This window comes from Dipodomys ordii, unplaced genomic scaffold, assembly GCF_000151885.1.
Source record: "Dipodomys ordii isolate 6190 unplaced genomic scaffold, Dord_2.0 Scaffold20, whole genome shotgun sequence".
NCBI lineage: Eukaryota > Metazoa > Chordata > Mammalia > Rodentia > Heteromyidae > Dipodomys > Dipodomys ordii.
In genome coordinates this window covers 195,761-222,736 of record NW_012267236.1, presented here as the reverse complement: position 1 = coordinate 222,736, position 26,976 = coordinate 195,761, and the positions used below count along the sequence as shown (strand labels likewise).

General features: G+C 36.7%; 1 protein-coding gene across 1 annotated transcript in view; it reads right to left on the bottom strand.

Annotated features, from left to right (window-relative positions):
• The window catches only part of Prkd3 (protein kinase D3), a 74,265-nt gene that overhangs the window by 29,855 nt on the left and 17,434 nt on the right, over window positions 1-26,976 (bottom strand). Inside the window, exons 3-5 of the mRNA XM_013013518.1 lie at window positions 7,411-7,549; window positions 5,396-5,527; window positions 3,412-3,569 (exon numbers count right to left, since the gene is read on the bottom strand). Of these exons, the coding sequence (XP_012868972.1) occupies window positions 3,412-3,569; window positions 5,396-5,527; window positions 7,411-7,549 (429 nt within the window). The remainder of the gene's footprint in view (window positions 1-3,411; window positions 3,570-5,395; window positions 5,528-7,410; window positions 7,550-26,976) is intronic.

Here is a 26,976-nt window from a genome sequence, read left to right as displayed (position 1 = left end):
CTAAAACAAATTATAAAACTGTTTATTTCAAGTGAAGTACAAAAAGAATGTTAAAATTCAAACCACACTTACATGCCTCAGATATCCAAGGTAATCTATCTGAGTCTGGCTCACCCATCTTGCTACCACGAACGGACCACCTTCAGGCAAACTATCATTTTGGGGATTCTGCAAAACTAAGGCGCTACAAGGAACTAGAAACAGATGTTTTAGAACTTTGTTCAACCCTGGCTCCTTCTTTTACTGGTGACTCAACCCTGCTTCTTGTGCTACTGCTTTTACAATTATTTTTTCTCTCTCAAGTTCAAAACAGACAAGATGGAGCGAGATTAATGTAGGCAGTCATCAAATACACATGGCATGCCTGTAGTAAGATTTCTTAACAAAGCATTGCCAATGGCTAGAGTTAGTGCCTTTTGGTCAGGGATCACTGACGGCATGGTACACAGCATGTGCACTAGGTACTATGCAAAGGACAATGGTTATAGCAGCCATCTTATTAGAAAAAAATATTTATGCTGTTGTCACTATTTTAATAAAAACATACTCAAGTAGTAGTAAGTTAACAACAAGATTTAAGTTCAGGTCTTTATACTACAATCTAGAGAGTCTCAACTTTTCCATCTCAGTATATATACCTGGATACAATTTCCATCAGTAAAAATGGTCTGGCTTCTATTGGTTGAGAAATATGGGAAAGAATTATCAGGTTTAAATCAGAATTTGGAGAGAGGAAGATGTTGGTAGATTCAACTACAGAATTTGGTTAAAATGTGACACCACTGAATCCACAGGAAATAGAAATAAGTAAAAGTTCTAACCTTGTTTTAATGTCCTCTATTTAAAAATTATTACTTTGGGGGCTGGGAATGTGGCTCAATGGTAGAGTGCTTGCCCAGCATGCACAAGGCCCTGGTTTTGATTCCTTAGTACCACATAAACAGAAAAAAATCAGAAGTGGTGATGTGGCTCAAGTTGTAAAGCGCTAGTCTTGAGCACAGAAAGGCTCAGGGACAGAGCCCAAACCCTGAGTTCAAGCCCCAGGACTGGCAAATAAAAAATAAAAAAATAGTACTTTGCTGAAATTTTCTTCCTACTAAAAGTAATATGATTTTATTTTCACAAGTTAAAGCAAATATTTGCTTAAGTTAACTAACTGCTCACAGAAAAAAATAATCCTGTCAATTCTCAATTATATTTAATACAGAAAACAATTATGTGAGAATTTTCTTTTTTGGTTTTTGAGACAAGAACTTAATATATAGACTAGGCTGGCCCCAATTATTCAATTGTTTAGCCTCTGCCTCACAACTGCTGAGATTATAGGGCTGTACCACTGTATCTGATCAATTATTTGTATTCAGTTGTCACTGGAGTATTAGTGAGAGAAATGCTTCCACTTTTTTTTTCTAATTTACTTTATTGTTGTTTTAGAGATGATATACAGGATATACAGCAGGGTTACCTTTACATATGTCAGGTAAAAAGTACATTTCCTTTTTCATCCCTCATTCTCTCCCAAATACCTCTACTTGTATATACCTTCTTTGGCATGAAATTTTCTTTCTAGTTCAATTCTGTCCCATTCTGACTACTTGAAAAATGTACGGAGAGGAGGAATATTTTTATGTCTCATCTTCAAATAGCCAGTCCTCAATTCTGGATTTGCTACCTTAGGTCCTTAGTAATCACATTCTAGCTAAATGCAATGAGTATCTTCTGTTTCTTAATAGAAATTGCCTTCTTAAATGTGAACAAAGACAATCTCAAAGTCAGATTCGAAGGATCTACTTCCAGCTTGCCTGTTTTCAGCTTATCTCAGTATTCAGTGAAGCTTTTCTTCTCAGGAATTTTCCTTCCTCATTTCCTTACCTATGAAATTAGGATATTATATGGCTCTGGACTGTGTTTAGGATTATGTAAGAAAAGATAAAAGTTCTTAGCAGAAAGCCTGGTACGTGAAAGCCTAAGAGCCTCTGAGTATGGGCCAGCCAGTTCTTTATTCTTGGTTCAGCTTCAGGAGTTTCTTGTTTCCTAACTGCCTTTTCCACTTTCTTCCTTTCTGATTTTCACCCATGAGCTCTCTCCTTATTCTGCACTTACTCATACTTGGGACTGCATGCATGCCTGCACTGATAAAAGTAAATTTCTTGAGAGACTTTCCACTCTACAAGTTCTACTTGTTCTAAAATACTCTGAGCAGTCAAACTAATTCAAACATATCACTCTACTTCTTACACTTCCTATGAGCTTTCAACTTTCTAAGACAAATGTAAATTAATGAATTTGAATGTAATCGTTGAGCCTCTGTACCCTCAAGTTTGACATAGATAGATACAACCACAAATTGAAAATCTAATTAGTCCTACGATGGCTACATCTGTATTAAACATATACAGATATTTTTGTCTTTACTGCCTAGACAATAAGGACATCATCTGTTGACTTACCATTAACAGTATATTAAGTATTATATTTAACCTAGGAATAAGTTAAGGGTGTACAAGAGAACACATATTTTATATGCAAATACTGTATCATTTTATATTTTTATAACATTTTATTACCTGCAGGAGATCCTGGAATCATGTGAATCCTGGATACCATGAGAACAGAGACTGAAAATAAGGGGCTATTTATGACCACATGGTCTCTATACCATAGCCTTCTTTTCCTACTTTAAAAATCTTGTACTAGAGTTAAGCAATATATAAACAGGAGATTTTTACCCTAGAATTTCAGCTTAGCAACATTTGCTGAGTATCAAGACAACCAACCAAAGCCATGATTTTGTCACTTTATACTCTACTGGTGCTGTTACTTTGAAGACTTCTTGAGTAACAGTTTCCTAGTAGGGAGTAGTGAGAGTTGTATATTAAGAAATTTGATCTGGTTGTATTTAAATGGAGACCAAGAACTAGGAAATTGGTTAGAAAGCTATGTCAGTGGTCAAAATGATAATACAATTTCAGTGTGCGAAAAATTCAACTTGTTGCGGGCCCCTAGTGGCTCACACCTGTAATCCTAACTACTCAGGAGGCTGAGATCTGAGGATTGTGGTTCAAAGCCAGCCCAAGCAGGAAAATCTGTGAGAGTCTTTTCTCCAATTAGCCACCAGAAAACTGGAAGTGGCGCTGTGGCTCAAGTGGAAGAGCATTAGCCTTGAGCTGAAGAGTTGAGGGACAGGACCCAGGCCTAGAGTTCAACCCCCACAACCAAAAATAAATAAATAAATCCAACTTGTTTACTGTTGGTAAACCTTGTTTTCATGATTAAGCTTTTACTTTTCTAAGTGTTGGAATGTTACTATATTTTTAACATACAACTAATGTTCTAGGCTGATATCACAAACCTCATATAAACACCAGGAAATACTAGTAAAATGTTTTTCTGTTACTTTTGAATACATACCTCCTCACTGAGAAGGGGTACACATTCAGGCTGTAGAGGTCTTGGAACTGAGAGGCCAGGTCCTGGCAAAGATACATTAGACAGCCGTCTCTTTCTTACTCCACTACAGTTATTTGGAATCTTGAAGGCACATCGTTTATGATAATTTAATCCACATCCTAAATACATTATAAAAGATAAAATTAAAGATTAAAAACATTGTTCTATTTAAGTGTAACACATAAAAACCAGTCTCTTGGGCTGGGAAGGTGGCTCAGTGGTAGAGCGCTTGCCTTGCATGCATGAGGCCCTGGGTTCGATTCCTCAGCACCACATAAGCAAAAAGAAAAAAGCCGGAAGTGGCGCTGTGGCTCAAGTGGTAGAGCGCTAGCCTTGAGCTGAGGAGCTCAGGGACAGCTCCCAGGCCCAGAGTTCAGGCCCCACGACCAGACCCAAAAAAACAAACAAACAACAACAAAAAAAAAGCCAGTCTCTTTTCTTTTCCTATTTAAGTGTAACATATAAAAACCAGTGTCTGGGGGCTGGGAAGATGGCTCAGTGGTAAAGCGCTTGCCTTGCATGCCTGAGGCCCTGGGTTCGATTCCTCAGCACCACATAAGCAAAAAGAAAAAAGCTGGAAGTGGCGCTGTGGCTCAAGTGGCAGAGCGCTAGCCTTGAGCTGAAGAGCTGAGGGACAGCGCCCAGGCCCAGAGTTCAGGCCCCACAACCAGACCAAAAAAAAAAAAAAAAACAATCAGTGTCTCTTGACAACAGTATCTACCCTAATTAGGAACTTAGATAACTATTTAGATAAGTGGAAGCTAACAAGGTCAAGAATTGGATATGTGTAGAAAGATTTCTTTAGAAAGATTAAATTAGATAAATCAGGTGATTCTGAGGTATAGTTCCTGTGGCAACCAACTGGGAATATACTAGAAATGTAAATTACAGGATTTCACCCCAGATCTACTGAATTAGAAATCACAGTGATGACCCTCAGCAAAGATGTTTTATGGTTCCTTGAAAAGTTTGATAACCATTGGCTTAAAGCACTGGCTAGTACCAAACTGTAGCATGTATACCAAATTCTTTCATTAACATGACAAGTATACAAAACTCAAATTTCAAGGTTCATAAATACAAGTTTTACTGGAACAGAGTCATGCTGTTTGTTTATGTATTGTCTCTGGCTGACTAAAAAAGATTTAAGCTGGGTGCCAGTGGCTCATGCCAGTAATTATAGCTACTCAGGAGATTGAGATCTGAGGATTGAGAATCAAAGCCAACCAGGGCAGGAAAGTCCATGATGACCATATGGCTGGCAAAGACTAAAATATTTAGCTTTCTGCCCCTGTACAGAAAATAACACATTAGAAAACTGTTTCATAATTAGAAATGTAAACCTGCAGTTTATTTGCTAGAAATTCAAGCTTAGAACTTTTGACAGTTTCATTGTTATATATAAGGAATCTACATTTCTAAAAAGGTAAGGAGGTTAATATTTATTTAGCTATTTCTTTCTGCCAAATATTTATCCATATTACCTTATTTAGCAATTTATAAAAATATTATGGTAGAATATATTTCATAAAGAGTAAATCAACCCTCAAAAAGGTCTGGTCTAAAACACCAAACTATTAGGCAGAAGTCTAGCTACTAAGGAGGTTGAGATTAGATAACAGATTCAAAGCCAGTCCAGGCAGAAAAGTCCATGAAAGTCCACTCTATCTCCAATTAACCAACTGGAAGTATAGCTCAGCAGTAGAACACCAGCTCCACAAAGTCCTGAGTTCAAGCCCGGGTGCCAGCACAAGATAAAAAAAGAAAGGGAGGGGAGGGAAAAAAAGAACAACTAGGTGGCAGAAGAAAAACCAGAGTCATAATCTCTGCAAAATAAACCCTAGTTGACTCCCTAGACACCAACTATCATCTTTTTTCCATCAATTTAAAAATGCAAATGTAAAATCCTCTTCCAAATTACTACAAAAAATTTGCAATCATGTACCTTCACATTTTAGTCCCTGACGTACCAATCCCCAAAGCATCTCTCCACAATAATCACAAAAAGTCGGAGCTTTGTAAGAATGTACATAGAGAGTATGTGGACGTATCTGGAAGTCTTCTACTGTGGCCAAAGCTTAAAAAAAAGAAAGAAAGAAAGAAAGAAATGTTAAAAATAAAGCAATTAGGAATACTTACCACGAATATTTATATAAAAACAAGAACTTCTAGGAAAAGTCTCACTTGAACATAAAAAGTATTTTCATCATTTAACTATAATTTTTCAACTCTAGTTCAAGATGTCCACTAGCTTCAAATAAATCAGGCTCCAATTCAACTTGGAAGCCTGTAAGTTAACATATTCAGATATCCAAAAGCAGTTTTGCACAATGACAAAATTGCAAATAGCCTTTAAATCTACTTTAGCCAATTAAAAACTGCTCAATGTAGGGGCTGGTAAAGTGGCTCAGTGGCAGAGTTCTTGCCTTGCATGCATGAGGCTCTGAGTTTGATTCCTCATCACCAAATAAGCAGAAAAAGCCAGAAGTGGCACTGTGGCTCAAGTGGTAGAGCACTAGCTTTGAGCTGAGGGACAGCGCCCAGAGTTCAGGCCCCACAACCGCAAAAAAAAAAAAAACCTCAGTGTATGATACACTAGGACATTGAACACAGAAAGTAAAAATTTAAAACAACTTCAAACTTAACCTCATTTCATCACACTGTTTCTCTAGGAAAATATAAGTTCTAACTTAGGATTTCAGGATATATCTGTTCTCCTCAGTGATTTTTATACATTGGTTAACAGAGAGGGAATCCTCTCCTCTCAGTAGGCAGAGAAGCAGCAGACACAAAGAGTTTCCTTTCACCCCAATAAACAAATTGAGTGGAAATCCTGTGGTTTGACAAGGGAGCCAAAGAAAAAGGCATGGACTCCAGGGAATGAAGCATCTCACAAGTGAAGAAGAAGCTAAAAGATGGCAATAGACTGTTGAGTGTTATAGTGTAAAAGATAAAATGATCAACGTGGTAGGGGGCAGAGAGCTAGATGAACAGGAGGATCGGTAATGAAAGATAACAAGATTGGAACAAATAAGGAAAGGTGGTGATTACATTATCAAAAATGGACTTGAGATGAGTTTGGGAAGACAGAACAGTAGTAGCATCACTCTGGATGCTTAGCTGGTCAGCTTGCCTCCTTTCTCTCATCAGATCTCTTTTCTTGACAAATAAGGAATATTACAGAGCTACAATGAACATAATGTTCTTTATTCCTTAATATTCCTCACAAATAATTTGCCCACATACTCTTCGATGAGACTAGAAATAGTGGGAGCTATGGAACAAGGCATGGCAAAAAAAAGGATAAAAGAGATAAAATGTCCACTAGGAACAAAAAGGAAGAAGCATTTTTTTAAAGCCATGCAAATAGTCTTATTTCTTCTGTATTTTGAAAATATCTTTTTCCCCCTGATGCTCCTTTTTGAACTTCAATTCTTCTCATCTATGTTCTTAACAGAAATAGGAAAAAGGAAACACAACTTTACTTGTTCAACTCAGAGAAAAAGAATATATTCTTGGGCTGGGAAGGTGGCTCAGTGGTAAAGCGCTTGCCTTGCATGCCAGAGGCCCTGGGTTCGATTCCTCAGCACCACATAAGCAAAAAGAAAAAAGAGCCGGAAGTGGCGCTGTGGCTCAAGTGGTAGAGCGCTAGCCTTGAGCTGAAGAGCTGAGGGACAGTACCCAGGCCCAGAGTTCAGGCCCCACAACTGGACCCAAAAAAAAAAAAAAAGAATATATTCTTGTTTCAACTCAAAATTTTCTTAGCTTCCTAACATTCACAGTTCACTTTTCTAGTTCCTCATATAACCTTCCTGAAAGTAAAACATCACATGCCAACCATTATTACAGACCGAAAAATTATACAGTATGTCTCAAGTATAATGGAACATTGCATTCAGTAGAGAAAATGAAGTTCTTTTGACAAAAGGGAAGAGGGAACAATAGGAACTATTTACTTACCCGAAAGAACAACTTCTACTAGATCTCCTTCATGTATTTCATCTGCTGAAGTAATCAGCTGCAGTATATTTTCTGAATTCATGTCATGGCGAAAGAGAAGAATTTTATCATACATGCCAAAGAAGCCACACTCTGGAAACTGTGAGAAAATAATCTTCTATCAATATACCCATAGCCTTCTATTTTTTTAAATAAATATTTTAATATTATAAAAGAATTTTAAATACACTTTTATTTTAACACTGTTTACCAACAGTGATTCTATCAACATCTAAAAGGTAAAACAGGCTGAAGTTCAAAAACAGAACTGTAAATTCACAAATACTGACTTACATCTCTTAGAAATATAGCATTTCTAAATTGCTGATTAGAGAATATAACTTTGTACTTTACCCTCTTTTCTTAGCCTGGCAAGGCAAGCAAGTAGTCTTTCCTACTCTTTTAGAACTAAATTGTCCAATATAAGGTTAGCTACTGTTTAGTTCAGGTGTGTAACTCCCAAAGGTCCATGTACTTAAGGCTTGGTCACCAGAGCAACAGTATTGAGAGACTGTTGAACCTTAATGTAGGAAAGGGTGTTGTTAGTAGGTCTTTAGGTTACTGGGTGCATGCCTTTGAAGGAGTCTGTAGGAACCTGGACTCTTGTAGAAGCATTCTCCTGCTTTTTGACCACAAAGTGAATAGTTTTGCTCCATCACATGTTCTTGTCATGATGTGTTGCCTTGCCCAAAGTAACAGAGCTAACTGATCCCTCTAAAATAAGGCCAAATCAAATCATTTTCTCATTATTTTCTGTATTTGTTACAGAAATGGAAAGCTAATCAGTACAGCTACTAACCACATGTAGTTAAATTTGAAATTATGAAAATTAATAAAAGCTTAGTTCCAGACCACAGCCACATTAGAAGGCCTCAACTGCCACCTTGGCCTTGGGATACCATATCAAACAGCAGTTACATCATTCCAGTAAACTCTATTAAAGATCAATCATTCTCAAGCAAAAGTACTAATTCTAACATATTTGCAAATGCTCCTCTAACCTCTAGCATTTACCTAATATCTTAATGTAATTACAAATATATGATTAATTGTCTATTTTTTTTGGGGGGGGTGTCCATGGGGCTTGAATCAGGGACTAGGTGCTACTTCTGATTTTGTAGTTAATTATCACAGACTTTCCTGCCCTGGCTGGCTTCAAACTGAGATCCTAAGATCTCAGCTTCATGAGTAACTAGGACTATAGGCATGAGCCACCAGTACCAGGCAAAAAAACTAACCAGAGCATTTGTGGATTTATTCTCATATGCCCAACTTGTATTATTCCAAGGTTTCCACATTTTCTGATTATCATGCCAAGATACTTAGAGGCTTAGTATGTAGACTAAAATATGAAAATATTTGTTTAAATTTTTATAGTAAATAGTTTGAGGTTAAGAGAATTTTGAATACTGTCTTCTAATTATTTTGTAATTTTGAATACTGTCTTTGGAAGATATAGTATGTTACTGGCCTGTGTTGACTGGCTTCGTATGAATCAGTTACGTGAAAGTATAAATAAATTTACTGTAAGATGTTGCTAATGACATGGTTTACCAATTTCATACAGTAGCCCTGCTTTGTAAGAACACATGAAAGAAAAATTTCTGATTTTATCATGTGAACATGCCGATGACATTATTAATCATATTTTCTGGTTTACTCTGCCCATTGTGGCGGGGGAGTAAGGGAAGCATAGGCAAATTTGCGGCCCCTTATGGCAATCTAAAATCTTAGGGCAAGGTGCTTTATTTATAAAGTATTTTAGTATAATAACCAACTAGCTTCCTCTTGCTTTCTAATTTTAGTTTTGTCATTTAAAAAGTCCTACAGAGTTCTCTAAAGAGTTCTTTAAAGACTCTAAATTTTTCAAAATTGAAAACAATGACAAATCAGAAAGAACATATATACTGACTCTGCGTGCGTGCGTGCGTGCGTGTGCGTGCGTGCGTGTGTGTGTGCGTGTGTGTGTGTGTGTTAGTCCTGGTGTGTGTTAGTCCTGGTGTGTGTTAGTCCTGGTGTGTGTTAGTCCTGGGGGCTTAAAACTCAAGGCTCAAGGCCTGGGAGCTGTTATTTCACTTTTTTTTTTTCTCAAAGCTGGTACTCTACCCAGCTTTTTTGTAGTTAATCGGAAAAAAGAATCTTATGGACTTTACTGTCCCAGCCAAACCACAATCCTCAAGATCTCAGCTCCCCAAGAAGCGAGGATTATAGGCATGAGTCACTGGTGCCTAACTATTTATATATTTCTAAACCTGGAAAATAATGTGAAAGTATAGACATATCTAAATTTTTTTCTTTCTTTTTCCCAAGAGACAGGGTATTGCTATGTGATCCAGTCTGGATTCACCATACATTCAAAGCAGTAATGTTTTAGCTTCCTGGTGCTTGGTTTAAGGGGTCACCACAATCCCAGTCAGAAATATTTCAAATTTTATTAGGGTGCTACTGGCTTATTCCTGTAATACTAGCTATTTAGGAGGCTGCGACCTGGAAGATCATGATTTAAAACTAGCCTAGGCAGAGAAGTCCATGAGAGTGAAATACTAGACTGGTGGTATGTCACAAGTGCTAGAGCACCACCTGTGAGCAAGCAAGCTCTAGAATTGATATAAGAATGGAAGGGAGGAAGGGAGAAAGGCAGGAATTGAGGTTGGAAGGTAGGAGGGAGGGAGGGAGGGAGAGAGGGAGGGAGGGAGGGAGAGAGGGAGGGAGAGATTTGTAATTTTTATAAGATTAATTCTACTTTCAACTATATTTGAGTTAGCAATAGTATTTATAAAAGTTCATAATATGGTTTAACATATGTCTAACAGTGTAAGAATTCTCAAAGAGTTCAAAACAGAGAGCTAGAAAATCTACTGTTTTTTAAAATTGAAATTTTAATTTTGTTAAATTATTATCAAATTTGAGAACAAAGTATGTTCAAAACTGTAATAAATCATGGGATCACTAAAAAAAAAAAGTTCCACATTTTACTCTTACAAAAATATCTAACAAATATCTGCAAAAATGAAATTGGTTTATTTTTAAATTATAATTCTCGCATATTGGCTATGTCCAAGGTATCGGTCCCACCATTTATAAAGAGGATCTTACAACCTAGTAGAAAGATAGAAATAAACACAAATATTATACAACAATAAGGTAATGGCAAATAACATTTTTTAAAAATCTGTAATAGGAGTAAATAACTTGGGAGTAGAAGGATCCAGTGTGTTATTTGAACAAAACTGTAAGAGAAAGGGAGAGAAGAGGGGAAGGTGAAAGAAATGGAAGGGAAAAAGGAAATGGAGACAGGACAACGAAAAGCAGGGTTTCTAGAGATAAAAGGGAAAATACAAATGTCATCACTGAAAAAGCACAAGGCAAATGGATAGGTCAAAAGTGTAGCCGTGGGGGCTGGGAAGGTGGCTCAGTGGTAGAGCGCTTGCCTTGCATGCCTGAGGCCCTGGGGTCGATTCCTTAGCACCACATAAGCAAAAAGAAAAAAGCCGGAAGTAGCGCTGTGGCTCAAGTGGTAGAGCGCTAGCCTTGAGCTGAAGAGCTGAGGGACAGCACCCAGGCCCAGAATTCAGGCCCCACGACCGGACCAAAAAAAAAAGTGTAGACATGGGACTGCAGAATGAGGTAGAATAGAGTTGGATAGAACAAGGGCAAACATGCACATGGAGCCTGGCTGGAGCCATACTAACAAACTTGGAGTCAGCATGGTTCAAGTTTTGCTACCTATTAACTATAGCACCTTAGATAAATTGAGTAATGTCTATCCACATCAGTTTCTTCTTTACAAAATGGGAGCAACAGAAGTACTGGCTTCACAGGATTCTTGTCAAATTAAATTTCATGGCTATATATAACCGTAAACACTGTGCTGAATAAATACTAATGGTTCAAATGCTATTCTTTATCCAAGAGGGAGAAAGACACAGGGTTCCAGAGCAAGGCTGTACCAAGATCTAATCTGTTATATGAAAAAGATTATGTTGATAACACTGTGTAGAACTAGAATAGGAAGAGACCTGATTAAGCACTTGACAAAGGCTAAAACTGTAAGTTATGAAAGTAGTATCCAGGTCTAGATTACACAGTAAGAAACAGAAAGAAATAACATTTCTATAGAAACTATCTTGGGTAGATCTATGGATCATTAATCCTAATTTGACCAAAGAAATTCTGAATAATGGTAACTGAAAAATTAAATCATTAAAAACATCTAAGGAAGAAGAAAAACATTAAAATATACAATTTATTCCTTGGAACAAATAAATACAAAATAACCTCCTTAAAAGTCAAATAACTTAATGAATAATAACAGTATCATCAATTTGATATTTAAGAGATTTAAGCCAGGCACTAGTGGCTCATGCCTATAATCCTAGCTACTCAGGAGGCTGAGAGCTCAGCACTGCTGTAGAGTCAGCCCATGCATGCGCACGCTCTCTCTCTCTCTCTCTCAAAAACAGGGAGTACTATAAATATTTAGTTATTATTTTTATGTGTGCTGACCTGATGCCAATGACGTATACAGAAAATCAGAGCTTTTCCTAGACAATGGATTATATACTAAGTCAGAATTTAGTATAATAAAACAGGACAAACCTTCTGCTAAAAACACCCTGTTCAGTTGTACAATTTTGTGCGGGGGGGGGGGTGGGGGGGGGTCGGGGGTCGTGGTCGTGGCCGAGTAATCGCCGGCGGGGGGGGGGAGGGTTGTGTTATGGGGCCTGAACTCTGGGCCTGGGCGCTGTCCCTTAGCTCTTCAGCTCAAGGCAAGCCCTCTACTACTTGAGCCACAGTGCCACTTCCAGCCTTTTCTGTGTATGTGCTGCTGAGGAATCGAACCCAGGGCCTCATGCATGCAAGGCAAGCATTCTACCTCTGAGCCCCAGTTGTACAATTTTAAAAGAAGAAAATATTCTGGCAAGCAAATGCTAACCAATTCTTTGATTATATTTGTGAATCTGTTGCATTTGTTATTTCGATCTACCACTCCCACATACAAATCCTGGCTAATAGAGTGATATATATTTCCTTTTGTAATTATATGGAGAATAAAAACTAAGGTCACTTGAGACAAGAAACAAGACTAGAAGAATAGGTAGAAATACAGTTGTTAACTATCAGTAATTGTCAGTGGCTATTATTTAGAATATTCCTCTAGGGAAATGGCTCTTAGGATGATTTTGACCCTTCAAATATTTTTAATTTCCACAGCTTGGGCTACTGGCATTTAGGAGATAGAACATTATAAAATGTCTAGAACAGCCTCCAAAACAGTACTTAACCAGCCCAAATGTCAGTTAGTGCCAAATCTAAGAAGCTCTGCTATAAAAAATAAAGGAGTCAAAAATATAGAAGGCTGAGAAATGTGGAAAGAAGTTGGCAACCTTTTGAAAACTGGACAAACCCATATTTCCTTCCTTAGTCTACCTCAGTCTTGATTAAAAGAAAAAGGAAATCAAAGAAATAGTAAAAAAAAAAAAACAAGCAGGGTAGAAGCAAAATAGGCTGTTAATTTGGCCTCTTTCCAGCAGCCCCAGCCTTGCATTTTCCCATTTGCCTTTTACAGATTGTATCAATGGACTTGATGGTAGAAAATGAAGTAATTACCTAGTTCATATGGAGAGTATCTTAATTTCATCACAGTTATCAAATTTCCATTACCATAAATTCTGCTTACTTCAGACTCTGGCCTCAATTTCAAAAAAATCAACTTATCTTTCCATAACATTTTATAGATATTACTTTTGATGGAATTAACTTTTGAAAGTAAAAGGTTCCAATTCTTCCAAACAAAATTCTTTCAAAGCTGGGTGCCAGTGGCTGTAATCCTAGCGCTACTCAGGAGACTGAGATCTAAGGATTACAGTTTGAAGCCAGACCAAGCAAGAAAGTCCATTAGATGCTTATCTCCAAAAAACTGCTGAAAAAATGGCACTATGGCTCAAATGGTAGAGTCCTAGCCTTGAATCAAAGAAGCTTAATTAAGGACAGGGCCTAAATCCAGAGCTCAAACCTCATGACTGGCAAAAACAACAAAATTCTTTAAAGCAACACCTAATTTAGCCCTAATAAATTCTCTATAAACAAATCTAAAATTTAACATAAATTTTAGAGAATTAAAAATAATTTCAATGGCTGCTTCTCTATAAAGACATTAGTTTAGATGAGTCAGTGAAAAAATTTCTCAAATGGACCTGAATTTATTCTTATTTCATCATTATTCTCCAATTCAGAATTTCTAGATATACCAGGAGAGCTGCTTCATCTAACATCTATCTTTTGGGTATAAATCTGAGCAATCTTTTTTTGTTATTAGTTCAGATTATCTTTACCTCCAATTTTCTGGAACCTTCTATTCCAGCCCCAATTTGAACCTGAATATTCATTAGAATTCTTCCTCCTTTTTTCCAGTTTGAGCTTTCAGTTTAGTAATGGCTGGCTGCCTAACACTGTTTTGCCTAGACAAAAAAACGCAGGAGTAAAGTGTAGGATGTCACCAGACCACAGCACAACACAGCTGTAATAGAAAGAACAGGGCAGATGAAGCAAGACAGAATGACAAGTGATTTCTAGAAAACAAAAGATACAGCTGGGGTTTTCCCTGCACTCTGGTAGATTCTGAAAATTACACCCAATACATGCCTACAGAGATAATGTATTCAGTCAGACCAGACCAAAATCTTCCCTAAATTAGACTACAGAAGTAAAAAGTCTTTAGGTCTAGTAACATACTAAATGGTCAAAATTAAAACCACATATATATAGAGAGAGAGGGGGGAGAGGGAGAAAAAGAGGCAGAGAGAGAGAGAGAGAGAAAGAGAGAGAGAGGGAGGGAGGGAGGGAGATAGTTTGTTTTGTTTTGGTCGGTCCTGGGGCTTTAACTCTGGGCTTGGGCACAATCCTTCAGCTCTTCAGCTCAAAGCTAGCACTCTACCACTTGAGCTACAGCGCCATTTCCAGTTTTCTGGTGGTTTATTGGAGATAAGAGTCTCAATGTCTTTCATGCCCTGGCTGGCTTTAAACCGCGATCCTCAGATCTCAGCCTCCTGAATAGCTAGGCATGAGCCACTGGCACCGAGCTTAAAACTAAGTATTTTAAACTGGTAAAAACAGATAGTTTTAAACCCAAACATTTTAAATTGGCTAAAGCAGATAACTTTAGTCAGAATAACATTTTTCTGAATATCAATGTAACATAATAAACTGCCTTCTGTTAACTTCCATTCTTATTCCAATTAATTGACTTCATTCATTCAACAAATTAATAGTAACAATATCATTATAGTGGTATTTTCTAAGTTTCTTGGCACTATGAAAGCAAGGAAGTAAGGAAATTAACATTCACTGCATATAGTCATTATGCACTAGAATTTGTGCAAGTAATCCCTATCATTAATAACATAAAGTTATTTTTTTATACTTTGTCCTACGTCAAATACTAAAATAAAAAAGAAAGCCGTTTCAAAATGTAGTAGGCTGCTATACATGCTTTGGTATTTATAAAAGTTTTAAGATCTCTATAAGACTAATGATATTTCCAGATTTAGAGAGATTTTAAAACCATAACTATTAGTACTTTTTAGGCACTAATGATGTCCCAGACACTGTATTAATTTGTAATTAATTAATTAGTTTTGTAGCAGTAGGTATGATGATTCTAGATTGTCAGAGAAGAAAATGAAGGCTCAGAATTTATCTATCATTATAAGAGAATAAAAGTGATAAAATAAAAGTTTAGATTTCTGGTCAGTCTCCTGCATTTAAAACTCTACACCGAGATAGTATACTCTTCTATCTCATCCTTGAATGATTATTTTTAAAGGTTCACTAATAACAAAGCTAATATAATGTCAATATTTGGAATCCATGCATGAACAATCACTGTAACATGGACTTGGCTTTTCGCCTATTCCCTCAGTTCTGGTTTGCTTACTTGTAATCGGACTCTCTTATAAGTAATCTCCCAGCTGCCATCTGACCAGCAAATTTCTACCGGCTTAATCTCAGTTCTACCTGCTGCTCATTTGTCTGCTTTCTCAGTTTTGATTGCCAGTCCTGTTAGTTGTTTATCAATGTAAAAAACAAAACAGAACAAACCAAACAAAATCTGACTCCCTAAAAGTTTATAAATCACTAGAAGGCTAAGATCTTACTTTATAAATATAGCTCGTGATAAGATTGCATAGTATACATGAGGCCCCAGGTTCAACCCAGCAGCTATAAAAAAATCATATACATACACACACACACACACACACACACACCAATTTTAAAAATTTAAATTTATTGTATGTGTATATAACTAATAAAATGTATACTATTCCTGAACAAAAATACTCAATAAAGCTTATTTGAAACATCTCAACTTAATATTAGAATTGGGGGGGGTCTTACTAAATTATAGCCCATTCTAGTCTTGAATTCAAGACCCTCTTTCCTCAGTCTTCTGAGTGCTGGGATTACAGGCTTGCAATATTATGTCTGCATGGGAGAAACTTTTGATGTAGAAAACATTTATACTTTTTAATTTATGGAGATCCTAGAATAGTACTAATAGAGAAAAGGTTTAGGCTTCTCTGAACTTCAGAAATTCTAGCTGTATCAGTTTAACAAGGAGTTTTCAACATCAGTATGATTTACATTTTGCATCAGGTAAGTGTTATGGGGCTCTCCTATGTGATACAGCAGCAAAATCCAGCTCTCTATCCACCTCTGCTAGTAACAATGAACTTTTAACACCCACAATGGAAATGCCTCCAGCTGAGCGCTGGTAACTCTTGCCTGTAATCCTAGCTACTCAGGAGGCTAAGATCTGAGGATTACAGTTCAAACACAGCCTAAGTAGCAAAGTCCTGAGACTCTTATCTCCAATCTTATCTCCAATTAACCACCAGAAAACTGGAAGTGGCATTGTGGCTCAAAGTGGTAGAGTGCTAGCCTTGAGTGACAAAGTTCGGGGACAGTGCCCAGGGCCCTGAGTTCAGGCTCCACAAATGACAAAAATAAAAAAATAAAAATAAAATATCTCCAGATATTACCCAGGGTTGAAGATCACATTTAAGTTGGTCTTACATATTAAGATTCAATATTGAGACTATCTAACACTGGTCAAAAAAATAACATAAAGGCCTAATGTATATGCTTATGTGGAATAAAGAAAAAGTCCACTAGGGTTGTCAGGGAGTAAATAACTGAGAATTGCAGAGAATTCTAGAACATGTTCTTTTGCAAATCCCCCCCCCCAAAAGTGCTCTAAAAGGAACTGACAATCTAATCTAGTGGGAGCAGCCTGAGCACAAGGAAGGCACTGATACATGAAGCAACAGAGGAAAGAATACTGGTGCTTATCTGCTCATTTCTTCCTTTTCTTCAGCTCTGAAGAATCATTTTATCTGTGCAAGTAACTGCCACCTCAGATTATTGTTGCTTACCATATATCTATTGAGAAAAAGGCATCTGAGGAAACACACTAGTAAAACAGCCTCAGTCTCAATGAATCATAAATGTTTGGAAAGATTTCAAAGCTTCAAAAAAAGGAAGCTAGGTTTTGGCTTATGCTAACAACAACAACAAAAGAAACTCCACCCCACTCCACCCTCAGGATGCGTCATGAAATTGGATGAAATTCAAAGAGTGACCACTTTTGGTCATATCCAAGTTTTAAGCAAAGCTCAACCAAAAATTATGTGTTGGCTGAAGTAATATTTTCTTGAAGAGGAGAGAGGATATCTTTTGTATTATCTGTGTTTGAGTTTAATTGCTTTTTTGGGGGGGTCCAGTCGTGGGGCCTGAACTCTGAGCCTGGGCGCTGTCCCTCAGCTCTTCAGCTCAAGGCTAGGGCGCTAGGGCTCTACCACTTGAGCCACAGCCCCACTTCCGGCTTTTTTCTTTTTGCTTATGTGGTGATGAGGAATCCAACCCAGGGCCTCAGGCATGCAAGGCAAGCGCTCTACCACTGAGCCACCTTCCCAGTCCCTTTAATTGCTTTTTAAAAAAAAATAAGTTTTGAACCATTCAAGGACTGTTGACTAATTTCTGAGTGTTTTTTTTCTTTTTATCACTCCCTCCCTGGTAACAAGAATACCAATTTTGGCTTTCTCTGAATCAAACACATGGTATCTAAGATGTACTTATCTTAAAACTATTATTTCAAACATTTTCTCACATGTTTACTAATTTACATAATCTTCTTGTGAAATATGCTATCATTTGACCCATTATTAGATCAGTATTTTTCTTATGTGCACGTGGAACTATTAATTTTATACTATAAATTCCTGCTGTATTTCTCAAATCTTATTTTTTAATTATTTTTACATATTTACATTATAATTTTGAACAATAAAATCAGTAAATTCTTCATTTTACTTATCTGAAAGTCGATTATCTCACTATTGAGCAATTAGTTAACTTCTCTGCATACTAATTTCTCTTTGAGTTTTCATCTTTAATTCCCTCTGAAATGTATCTTGGTGTCAGATTTTAGGTGGAAGGTTACATTAATGTCCCAATAACTGCTTAAAATTGATTTTTCCTAAACTCCATTTTCAGAAAAGTGATCTTTTTTTTTTTAAATAATGCCTTCTTTAGCCCATATACCCAAAATATACTGTAGGCTTATTTTTTCATGAGTAAGTCATGTAATTTAGTTTCCTTCCCTTTCTCTTACTTTTCAGATTTGTGGGGGGAAGGTTGGTCGTGGGGCTTGAACTCTGGGCCTGAGCGCTGTCCCTCAGCTCTTCAGCTCAAGGCTAGCACTATATCACTTGAGCCACAGCGCCACTTCCAGCTTTTTTCTGCTTATGTGGTGCTGAGAAATTGAACCCAGGGTCTCATGCATGCAAGGCAAACATTCTACCATTGAGCCACCTTCCCAGCCCACTTCTCCGATTTTTTAAGTTGATAATCTTGATGACTTTAGAGTAACATCAGATACATTTTAGAGCAACACTTCAAGGGTTAAAAGAATGCCAAGATCTTTAGTGGGAAAAATTAATTTAGGAAGTAGCAATTATATATGATCAGCATTCCTTTTCCAGGAACATGAAAAGATCTATTTACTTCATAAAGATTTTTAAAAAATTTAAAAGCCTAAAATTTTATTTTTATTTGGGCTTATCCATTTCTTGAGATAATTACCACTAAATACTTATTATCAACCTAAAGGTATTTATGTGCTTTGGGGGAATTTTCCTGCCCCTCTAGTAATATCAAGATTTTACAAAGTCTTCTTTAACTGCTTCTATCTTTTGTCCTGCTGGGGTGGGGGGGATATGTACAGGTATACATACACATATACACACACAATGCAAGACTATCTCAATTTCACTGTATTAGGCACAAGAACCTAAGGATATAGAAATACAGAAAAACATGCTTCATACTCATTTACTGCTTGATGACATATAATTAACTGTCGACTTAAATCAATTATACTCAGAAATATGTAACGTTGAAGATATATGCAATAATCACCATTAATCTAAAGAAGCAATATACTCTCAGGAATGTAACATTCTAATAAAGAAATCACCAAGTCTTCATATGCAACCCACAAAGTAAATCACATAATTGATTTACTATTAACCTGTAATATTTCAGCACCAATAAAAAGACCATTACTAGAGTTAAGAGAAAATTGTGAACAATTTACTTATATATGTCAGGGGAAAAGTAAATTATCTGCTTTTTGAGAGGACAAAGGTAAGGAAGAACTGTGCGTGGTTCAGGTTACTCCTGAGCTTGCAATCCTTTTGCCTCTGCCACACAAGTGCTGGAGTTACAGGCACATGCCAACACTCCTGACTGAATCAATTGTCTTCCACACTACAGAAAAAAGATTTGAGGGGCTGGGAAGGTGGCTCAGTGGTAGAGCGCTTGCCTTGCATGCCTGAGGCCCTGGGTTCCATTCCTCAGCACCACATAAACAAAAAGAAAAAAGCCGGAAGTGGCGCTGTGGCTCAAGTGGTAGATCGCTAACCTTGAGCTGAAGAGCTGAGGGACAGTGCCCAGGCCCAGAGTTCAGGCTCCATGACTGGACCCCCCCCCCAAAAAAAAGATTTGACAGATGTACATATTACATAAAGGCACAAACCAAATGCTAACATAAACTTAGCTGGTAGTAGCTCTCAGTCATTTCTAAATCACCACTGATTAATTCTAATATATTTTCAACAAAAAAGGAACTCAAAGCATAATAAAAATTTTGCCTTTTAGTTTGTAAATCACTAAGATCAGATTATTGAGTACTATTATTGATAAGCTAATATTTACTGTACAATTTCTATATGCTAAGTAGCGAGCTAAACATTTAGAAACACGTTTAATATTTATTTACACATATACAAATGCATGTATGAGCATGCCCCTCCCCCTGACAAAACAGTACTACTAGTTTTGTTTATTTTGTCAGTCATGGAGCCTGAACTCTGGGCCTGGGTGTTGTCCTCTCAGCTCTTCAGCTCAAGGCTAGCGCTCTTGAGCCGCAGCGCCACTTCTGGCTTTTTCTGCTTATGAGGTGCTGGGGAATTGAACCCAGGGCCTCATGCATGCAAGGCAAACATTCTACCACTAAGCCAACTTCCCAGCCCCAACTTTTAACCTCATTTTTCAGATAAGAAACAAAGGTCAATCCCCATATAGAGGTAAACACCTGTAAGCCCAGTTATTAAGGAAAATAAGGAGGATCATGGTCTGATGCTACCTGAATAAAAGCATCAGACACTATCTGAAAAGTAAATTAAAAAAGCAAAAGAACTGCATACAATCCAAGTAGCAGAGTGTTTGCCTAACAAGTGCTAGGCCATAAGTTCACTACTGAGTAATACGAAGGAACAAAAAGAAACTAAGATTACATAATTACTGAACGGCAGATATGATCCTTAGTTTTTAACCACAACACCATATTATTTCTTATTAGTGCCTTCTTTATTAAACCAAAAACAGCTACTGCACTTTTGTGGCCACATATATCTAACCCCATATAGCTTACAGTTTTCAAATACAATCAGCACAATGAGTTAAAACACACTTAACTGGATATGGTGCCAGCATCTATAGAGAAAAAGACTTGCTTTAGGTCTAAGTATAAGATAATAGTAGGGAATGATATCTGAAACAGAACCTTTTCTTTGAGCTGTCTTATCTCTAACAATTATTAGTCCCAAAGGCCTAGTTTATGAGACAGCATATGTTATGTTTGGAGCTTAGGAAAGGAACCTGGACTACAACTATGCCTTTGAGAATCATCATTGTATTTTGCAGTAATTTTGCAAGCACATATTTCTGTCACCTGCTCATCACTAGCAACCACAAATGTTTGTCTAGTTAATTGCAGGAAAGTGAAGAGGACAGGGATCATTATGAATTTGAGTAACCAGGTGTAGCCCAAATAAATTTACATCACTCTAAGGGGCTGGGAAGGTGGCTCAGTGGTAGAGTGCTTGCCTTGCATGCATGAGGCCCTGGGTTCGATTCCTCAGCACCACATAGCAGAAAAAGCTGGAAGTGGTACTGTGGCTCAATGGTAGAGCGCTAGCCTTGAGCTGAAGAGCTGAGGGACAGTGCCCAGGCCCAGAGTTCAGGCCCCACAACTGGCAAAAAAAGAAAAAAAAAAAGAAAAAAAAATTTACATCACTCTAAGAGGGTGGATCACAAAGCTTTATTCATTTGATAATGAATAAGTAAGTAGAGTCCAATGTGCATACATAGAGTAGTTTTCTTGCTCTCTCCTTGATTACTGAAGATGTGAAAGTGTTCTAGCTTTACCTCTTCCACAAGCTGTCACAAAGTAGCTGAGGTAAAATTACAGCATAAGTAAAGATTAAGGCTTTAATTCCCTAAACAAGCTGGCAGATTTCTTTATGTTGAACCATTCTGCCATGTTTCTTTCTTTCATTTATCATAATCTATCTTATATTACAATAATTTGACATTCACTCATTGTTTCTGGAGCATAAGTCATAAGGGCCATGGAATTCTGGGAGCCTCTACAATATCCATACTAATTGAACCAAGTAAGTGCACCACAAATGTTTGCTTAACTGAAGCAAAGCCACAGTAGTAGCACTTGGTTAGGGAGTATTTGCACCACACATATTTAGCTCTCTACAAACTGCTAAGTAGACAAAGCCATGAAGATCTATTTCTATAGAGATTCAACTATCTTATTAACCTGTAATTAGATGTAGATAGCATGGAATTTTTATATTACAAGATTATTAAATTATGTTGTTTAGTACATAGAAAGCAACAAGGCAGTAAGTTCATACAATAAGACACATAACTTAAATAAATATTTGAAAAAATCCTCAGATTATTTATCTAATCCTTAAACTTGTTGATTTCCATTAAACTAAACTGAGTTAAATAAGCTTTATTCAAATATAGCTATAATGGTACTGGTCATAAGTATGACGTTAATGATGCAGAAATATATATTTTAAAAAGCTCCCTTAAACAGAAACATTCAAATAATGTATACCTTGGCTGACAAAAGTATTGTGAACAAGGCCTACAGAAACCTATTTTATCCCACTAGGAATAACAGTTCAGTATTGGCTAATTCAGTGTTTATAGCAACTTTATAGAATATGATTACTGTGAACATTAAGTACTGTATGTAAAAATGAAAATGACAGCACAGATGAAAATAGGAATATGGAAATACTTTACTCTGAGGCATTTATCACATTATATATACAGTTATATGATGCTATCTGAAGATAGAAATGCACAGTATATAAAAAAGAACAGGAGTTTCAAGCATTTTTCTGTAAAATGTCACACAGTATTTTAGAGTTGGCAGGCTATATGGTTTGTTAGTTGTCAAATTCTGCTGTTATCAAATGAAGGCAACCACATAAAGTATGTAAATGAATGAGCATGCTATGTTCCAAAAAAACTATTTACAAAAGTAAGTGGTGGGACAGAGTTGGCCTATGGATGTAGGCTGCTAGGTCTTGTACTATACCAATTGCTGAAAGGAACTTCTAAAGAACATATAATTTAAAAACCAGAAGTAGAGATAAAATGGAACTATATAGGGCTGGGAAGGTGCTCAGTGGTAGAGCGCTTGCCTTGCATGCATGAGGCCCTGGGTTCGATTCCTCAGCACCACATAAGCAGGAAAAAAAAAAAACATTTACAAGTTCTATGAGCTTTGCAATACTGTTATTTCTTCCACCAAAAAAAAAATGGAACTATATAAAACAATTCAAAAGAAGAAAAGGACCAATAACAGAATGGACAAATATAAAACAAATAGCAACTTTTGCTATATAAGCACTTCTTGACTTGGGATGAGTTATATCCCAAAGGACCCATTGTAAGTTAAAACTATGGAATACCAACAGCTTAGAGACTCAGCACACTGTACAGTATTAACTGGTTATCCTCATGACCATTATTGTAAGAGTTGTTGTTCCACATATCATGAACAAGGAAAAGATCAAAATTCAAAGTACTTTCTACTGAGTATTTTCATACCAGCACTTTCATACTAGCATCAAGTTGCAAAGTCCAACATCAAAACCATCATAAGAAAAGGTCTATAAATTTAAATGTCTATATTGAAAATTCTATTAAACAACAAGTAGTTTTAACACTTAAAAAGTAGGAGTTGTCAGGCTTTAAAAATTGATTTGTACATAATGGAACAGGCAATATTCAAAGCAGATGAAAATAATAGTACAAATTATTTGTCTTTTAAACATTCATTTTTATAAAAAGTAGAAATGGTTATGTTAATACTAAACAAACTTTAGAAGAAAGTACATTAATGAAGATGAAAAAGTTAAAAAGAAGGGGCTGGGAAGGTGGCTCAGTGGTAGAGCGCTTGCCTTGCATGCACGAGGCCCTGGGTTCGATTCCTCAGCACCACATAAGCAAAAAGAAAAAAGCCGGAAGTGGCATTATGGCTCAAGTGGTAGAATGCTAGCCTTGAGCTGAAGAGCTGAGGGACAGCGCCCAGGCCCAGAGTTCAGGCCCCACGACTGGATCCAAAATAAATAAATAAATAAATAAAAGTTAAAAAGAAAAGTTGTATTGAAAATAGTCAATATATCAAAGGTTTTTAAAATCCTAAATGTGAACAAATAGTCTTTAAAATGAAGCAAAAACTAGTAAAACTAAAAGGAAAAATATGCAAATCTATGATAATAGCTGGGAGATTCCAATGATCCTTCTCCTATAAATAATAGAGCATGTAAAAGGAAATCAACAAAATTATGGAAGATTTTAACACTATCAATCAAGTGACACATATAGAAACACACACACACACAATAAGAATAGAAGACACATTCTGAAATTGTGTATTAAGCTAGGCACTGGTAGCTCGCACCTATAATCCTAGCTACTCAGAAGACTGAAACCTGAAAAATGAGGTTTGAAACCAGCCTGGGCAGAAAACTGTAAGACACTTATCTATAATTAAAACACAAAAAAGCTGAAAGTGGAAGCTCATGTGGTAGAGTGCTAGCCTTGAGTACAAAAGCTAAGCAAGAGCTCAAGGCCCTGAGCTCCAACACCAATACACAGACACACAAAAAAACTTCATATATATTTACAGTATAGTGTAGAGCAAAATTCTACACTACATAATATCAATAAACTGTATATATAATGCAATAAACTGTATATTTGAGCCATAGCAGATTAGACAGAAGTTAAACTAGGTTTTGATGACTCATGTCTGTAATCCTAGCTATTCAAAAGGCCAAGACGCTAGAGTATGCAGTTCAAAGTCAGACTAGCTGAAAAATTCAAGAGACTCATCTCCAATTAACCAGCAAAAGCTGGGCAGAAAGCAGCACTCACATAGTAGAGCACTAGCAATGCGTGAACAAGCCAAGTCAGAGTGGGAGGAAAATAAACTGAAAAATCTCTAAATGCTTCCAAATTAAGCAATTATGGATAAAACAAATCACAAGTGAAATTAGAATATTCTGAAAAAATGCAAATAAAAACAACATATAAGTTTCAATATAAATAGCAGTTGAGGGAGAAATGGAAATATGACAATGGTATGCTGTATCCAAAAAAAAGAAGACAGTACTAATCATTGGTCTAAGTTTCTAAAGAAATTGAAAAAAAAACAAACAACTGAAAACCAGCAGAAAATAAACTGAAATGAGAAATAAGTAACATATCACAGTAGCTAGAGAAAAAATAGTGAAACCAAAGGCTTGTTCACAGAAAATAAAATTGATACAGTTTGAGCCCAAGTAATAAAGGGATCAAGAAAAGTAATTTTTAAAAAAGGAAAGGCAAAAGTAAAAAGTACAGAAGAAATCCTACAGACTGTAAAGGGCAGTGAAGTCTACAACTTTTGACAATAAATTGGAAAAAAATAAAAACTTTTCCTTAAAGACACTAAGATACTGGGCCGGGAATGTTGCTTAGTGGTAGAGTGTTTGTCTAGCATGCATGAAGCCCTGGGTTTGATTCCACAGTAGCACTGTTGGCTCAAGTGGTAAAGTGCTAGTCTTGAACAAAAGAAGCTCAAGGACAGCACTCAGGCCTAGAGTTCAAGCCCCATGACTGGCAAAAAAAAAAAAAGATAGTATTTCCCAATTCTGTAACTTCTGCTAACATTGCTCTGAGGTGCTCAGTAATACAGCATGTACTTAGCATGCAAAGTTTCAATCCTCAGAATCAAAACATCCCCATAAAAAAAAATCCCCACACATACTGTCACTAAAAATTAAAGATAATAGAAGAAATTAAATACCAGATGTCCTTCAAAAACATAGGCATAAAATATTAGTAAAATTAAATTTAACAAAATATAAAAAGGATTATATATGATGAGCAACTGAGTTTGTTCCAGGAATGCAAAGTTGGTTTAACAATGATAAACCCAGCAACAAAATAAACCATATTAAGAGTCTAAAAAAGTATATCATACGTAATGGCTAAAGAATGAATCTTGCTGGGTGCAGGTGGTTGCAATTGCAGTTTGAAGCTAGCTCGGGATGGTGAGACTCTTATCGCCAGTAACCACCAGAAAACCCAAAGTGGTATTGTCGCTCAGTGGTAGAGCTCAAGCTTTGAGCTGAAGAGCTGAGGGACAGCGCCCAGGCCCAGAGTTAAAGAGCCATGGCTGGGGTCGGGGTGGGGGGGACAGACTGAATATCCTTTTCTTTTTGGTCAGTCCTGGGGCTTCAAATCAGGATCTGGGCACTGTCCTTGAGCTTTTGCTCAAGAATAGCACTCTATCACTTGAGCCACAGCGCCACTTCTGGCCTTTTCTGTTTAAGTGGTACTAATCAATTGAACCCAGGGCTTCATGCATGCTAGGCAAGCACTCTACAACTAAGCCACATCCCCAGCCCTGAATCTCCTTTTAAGAAGCAAGGCACAAATATCTACACTCACTTCTTCTACTCAATATTATACTAGAAATTCTCACCTCTAGTACAATTTAAAAAAATAAATACTATTTGGAAGATAAGGTAGGAAACTTATTAGTCACAGAAGACAAAATCATTTATGTAGGAAATTCAAAGGAACCTTCAAAAAAAAACTTAGAGTGAGTTTAGCAGACTAAGTCATGTTATACTAAGGTATGAAAATTTTGTTTCTATATCCTAGAAATGAAAAATTCTAAACAAATTTAAAAAACATTTACAAAATAGCTTCAAAAATAAAAAAAATACTGTTTTTCAGTCAGTATATACAAAGTTCCAGAGGGTTTTTTGGTTTGTAGGAATTGGCAAAACTGATTTCAAAATTTCTATGGAAATGCAAAGGATCCAGACTGGCCAAAAACTTTGACAAAAGGCAAAATTGATAACTTTGGCAACTGGTTTCATGTTTTAAACCTAGAGATTCAAGAAGATGTGGAATTGGTACAAAGGTAAAGATTTGGCTTAGTGAATTATTTAGTGTTTAGAAATGAGACAAAAATATTTATGACCAACTTATTTAAAACAAAAGCACTAATGTACCAATAACAGCATTTTCAACACATGGGCCTAGAAAAACTTGATGCCCACCCATAAAGAAAGAAACTTTGACCTTTATTTCATATCATATACAAAATTAATGTGAAGCAAATTATTTGAACTGCATCTCCTTTATAACTGCTTAATTCTTTGTACATACAAATAGGATCTTTGGAAACAGGGTCTTTGTAAATGACCAAGTTAGAATGAACTTGGCTCTGACTCAACAGGTGATTACTTTTAAGAAGAGGACATCTGGATATAGATTTACATTGAAGAAAGAAAATGTGAAAACAGAGAGAATTTATCTAAAAGTCAAGGAACAACCAGACACCAGGGTGACTCATGCTTATTATCCTAGTTATTCAGGAGGCTCAGATCTGAAGATCATGGTTCAAAGCCAGCCTAGGCAGGAAAGTCCAGGAGACTCTTACATCCAGTTAATCACCAAAAGTGATCTCAGAAGTGAAGATATAGCTCAAGTGGCACAGTGCAAGCCTTGAACAAAAAAGATTAGGCCCTGAATTCAAGCCCCAGAACGAACACACACACACACACACACACACACACACACACA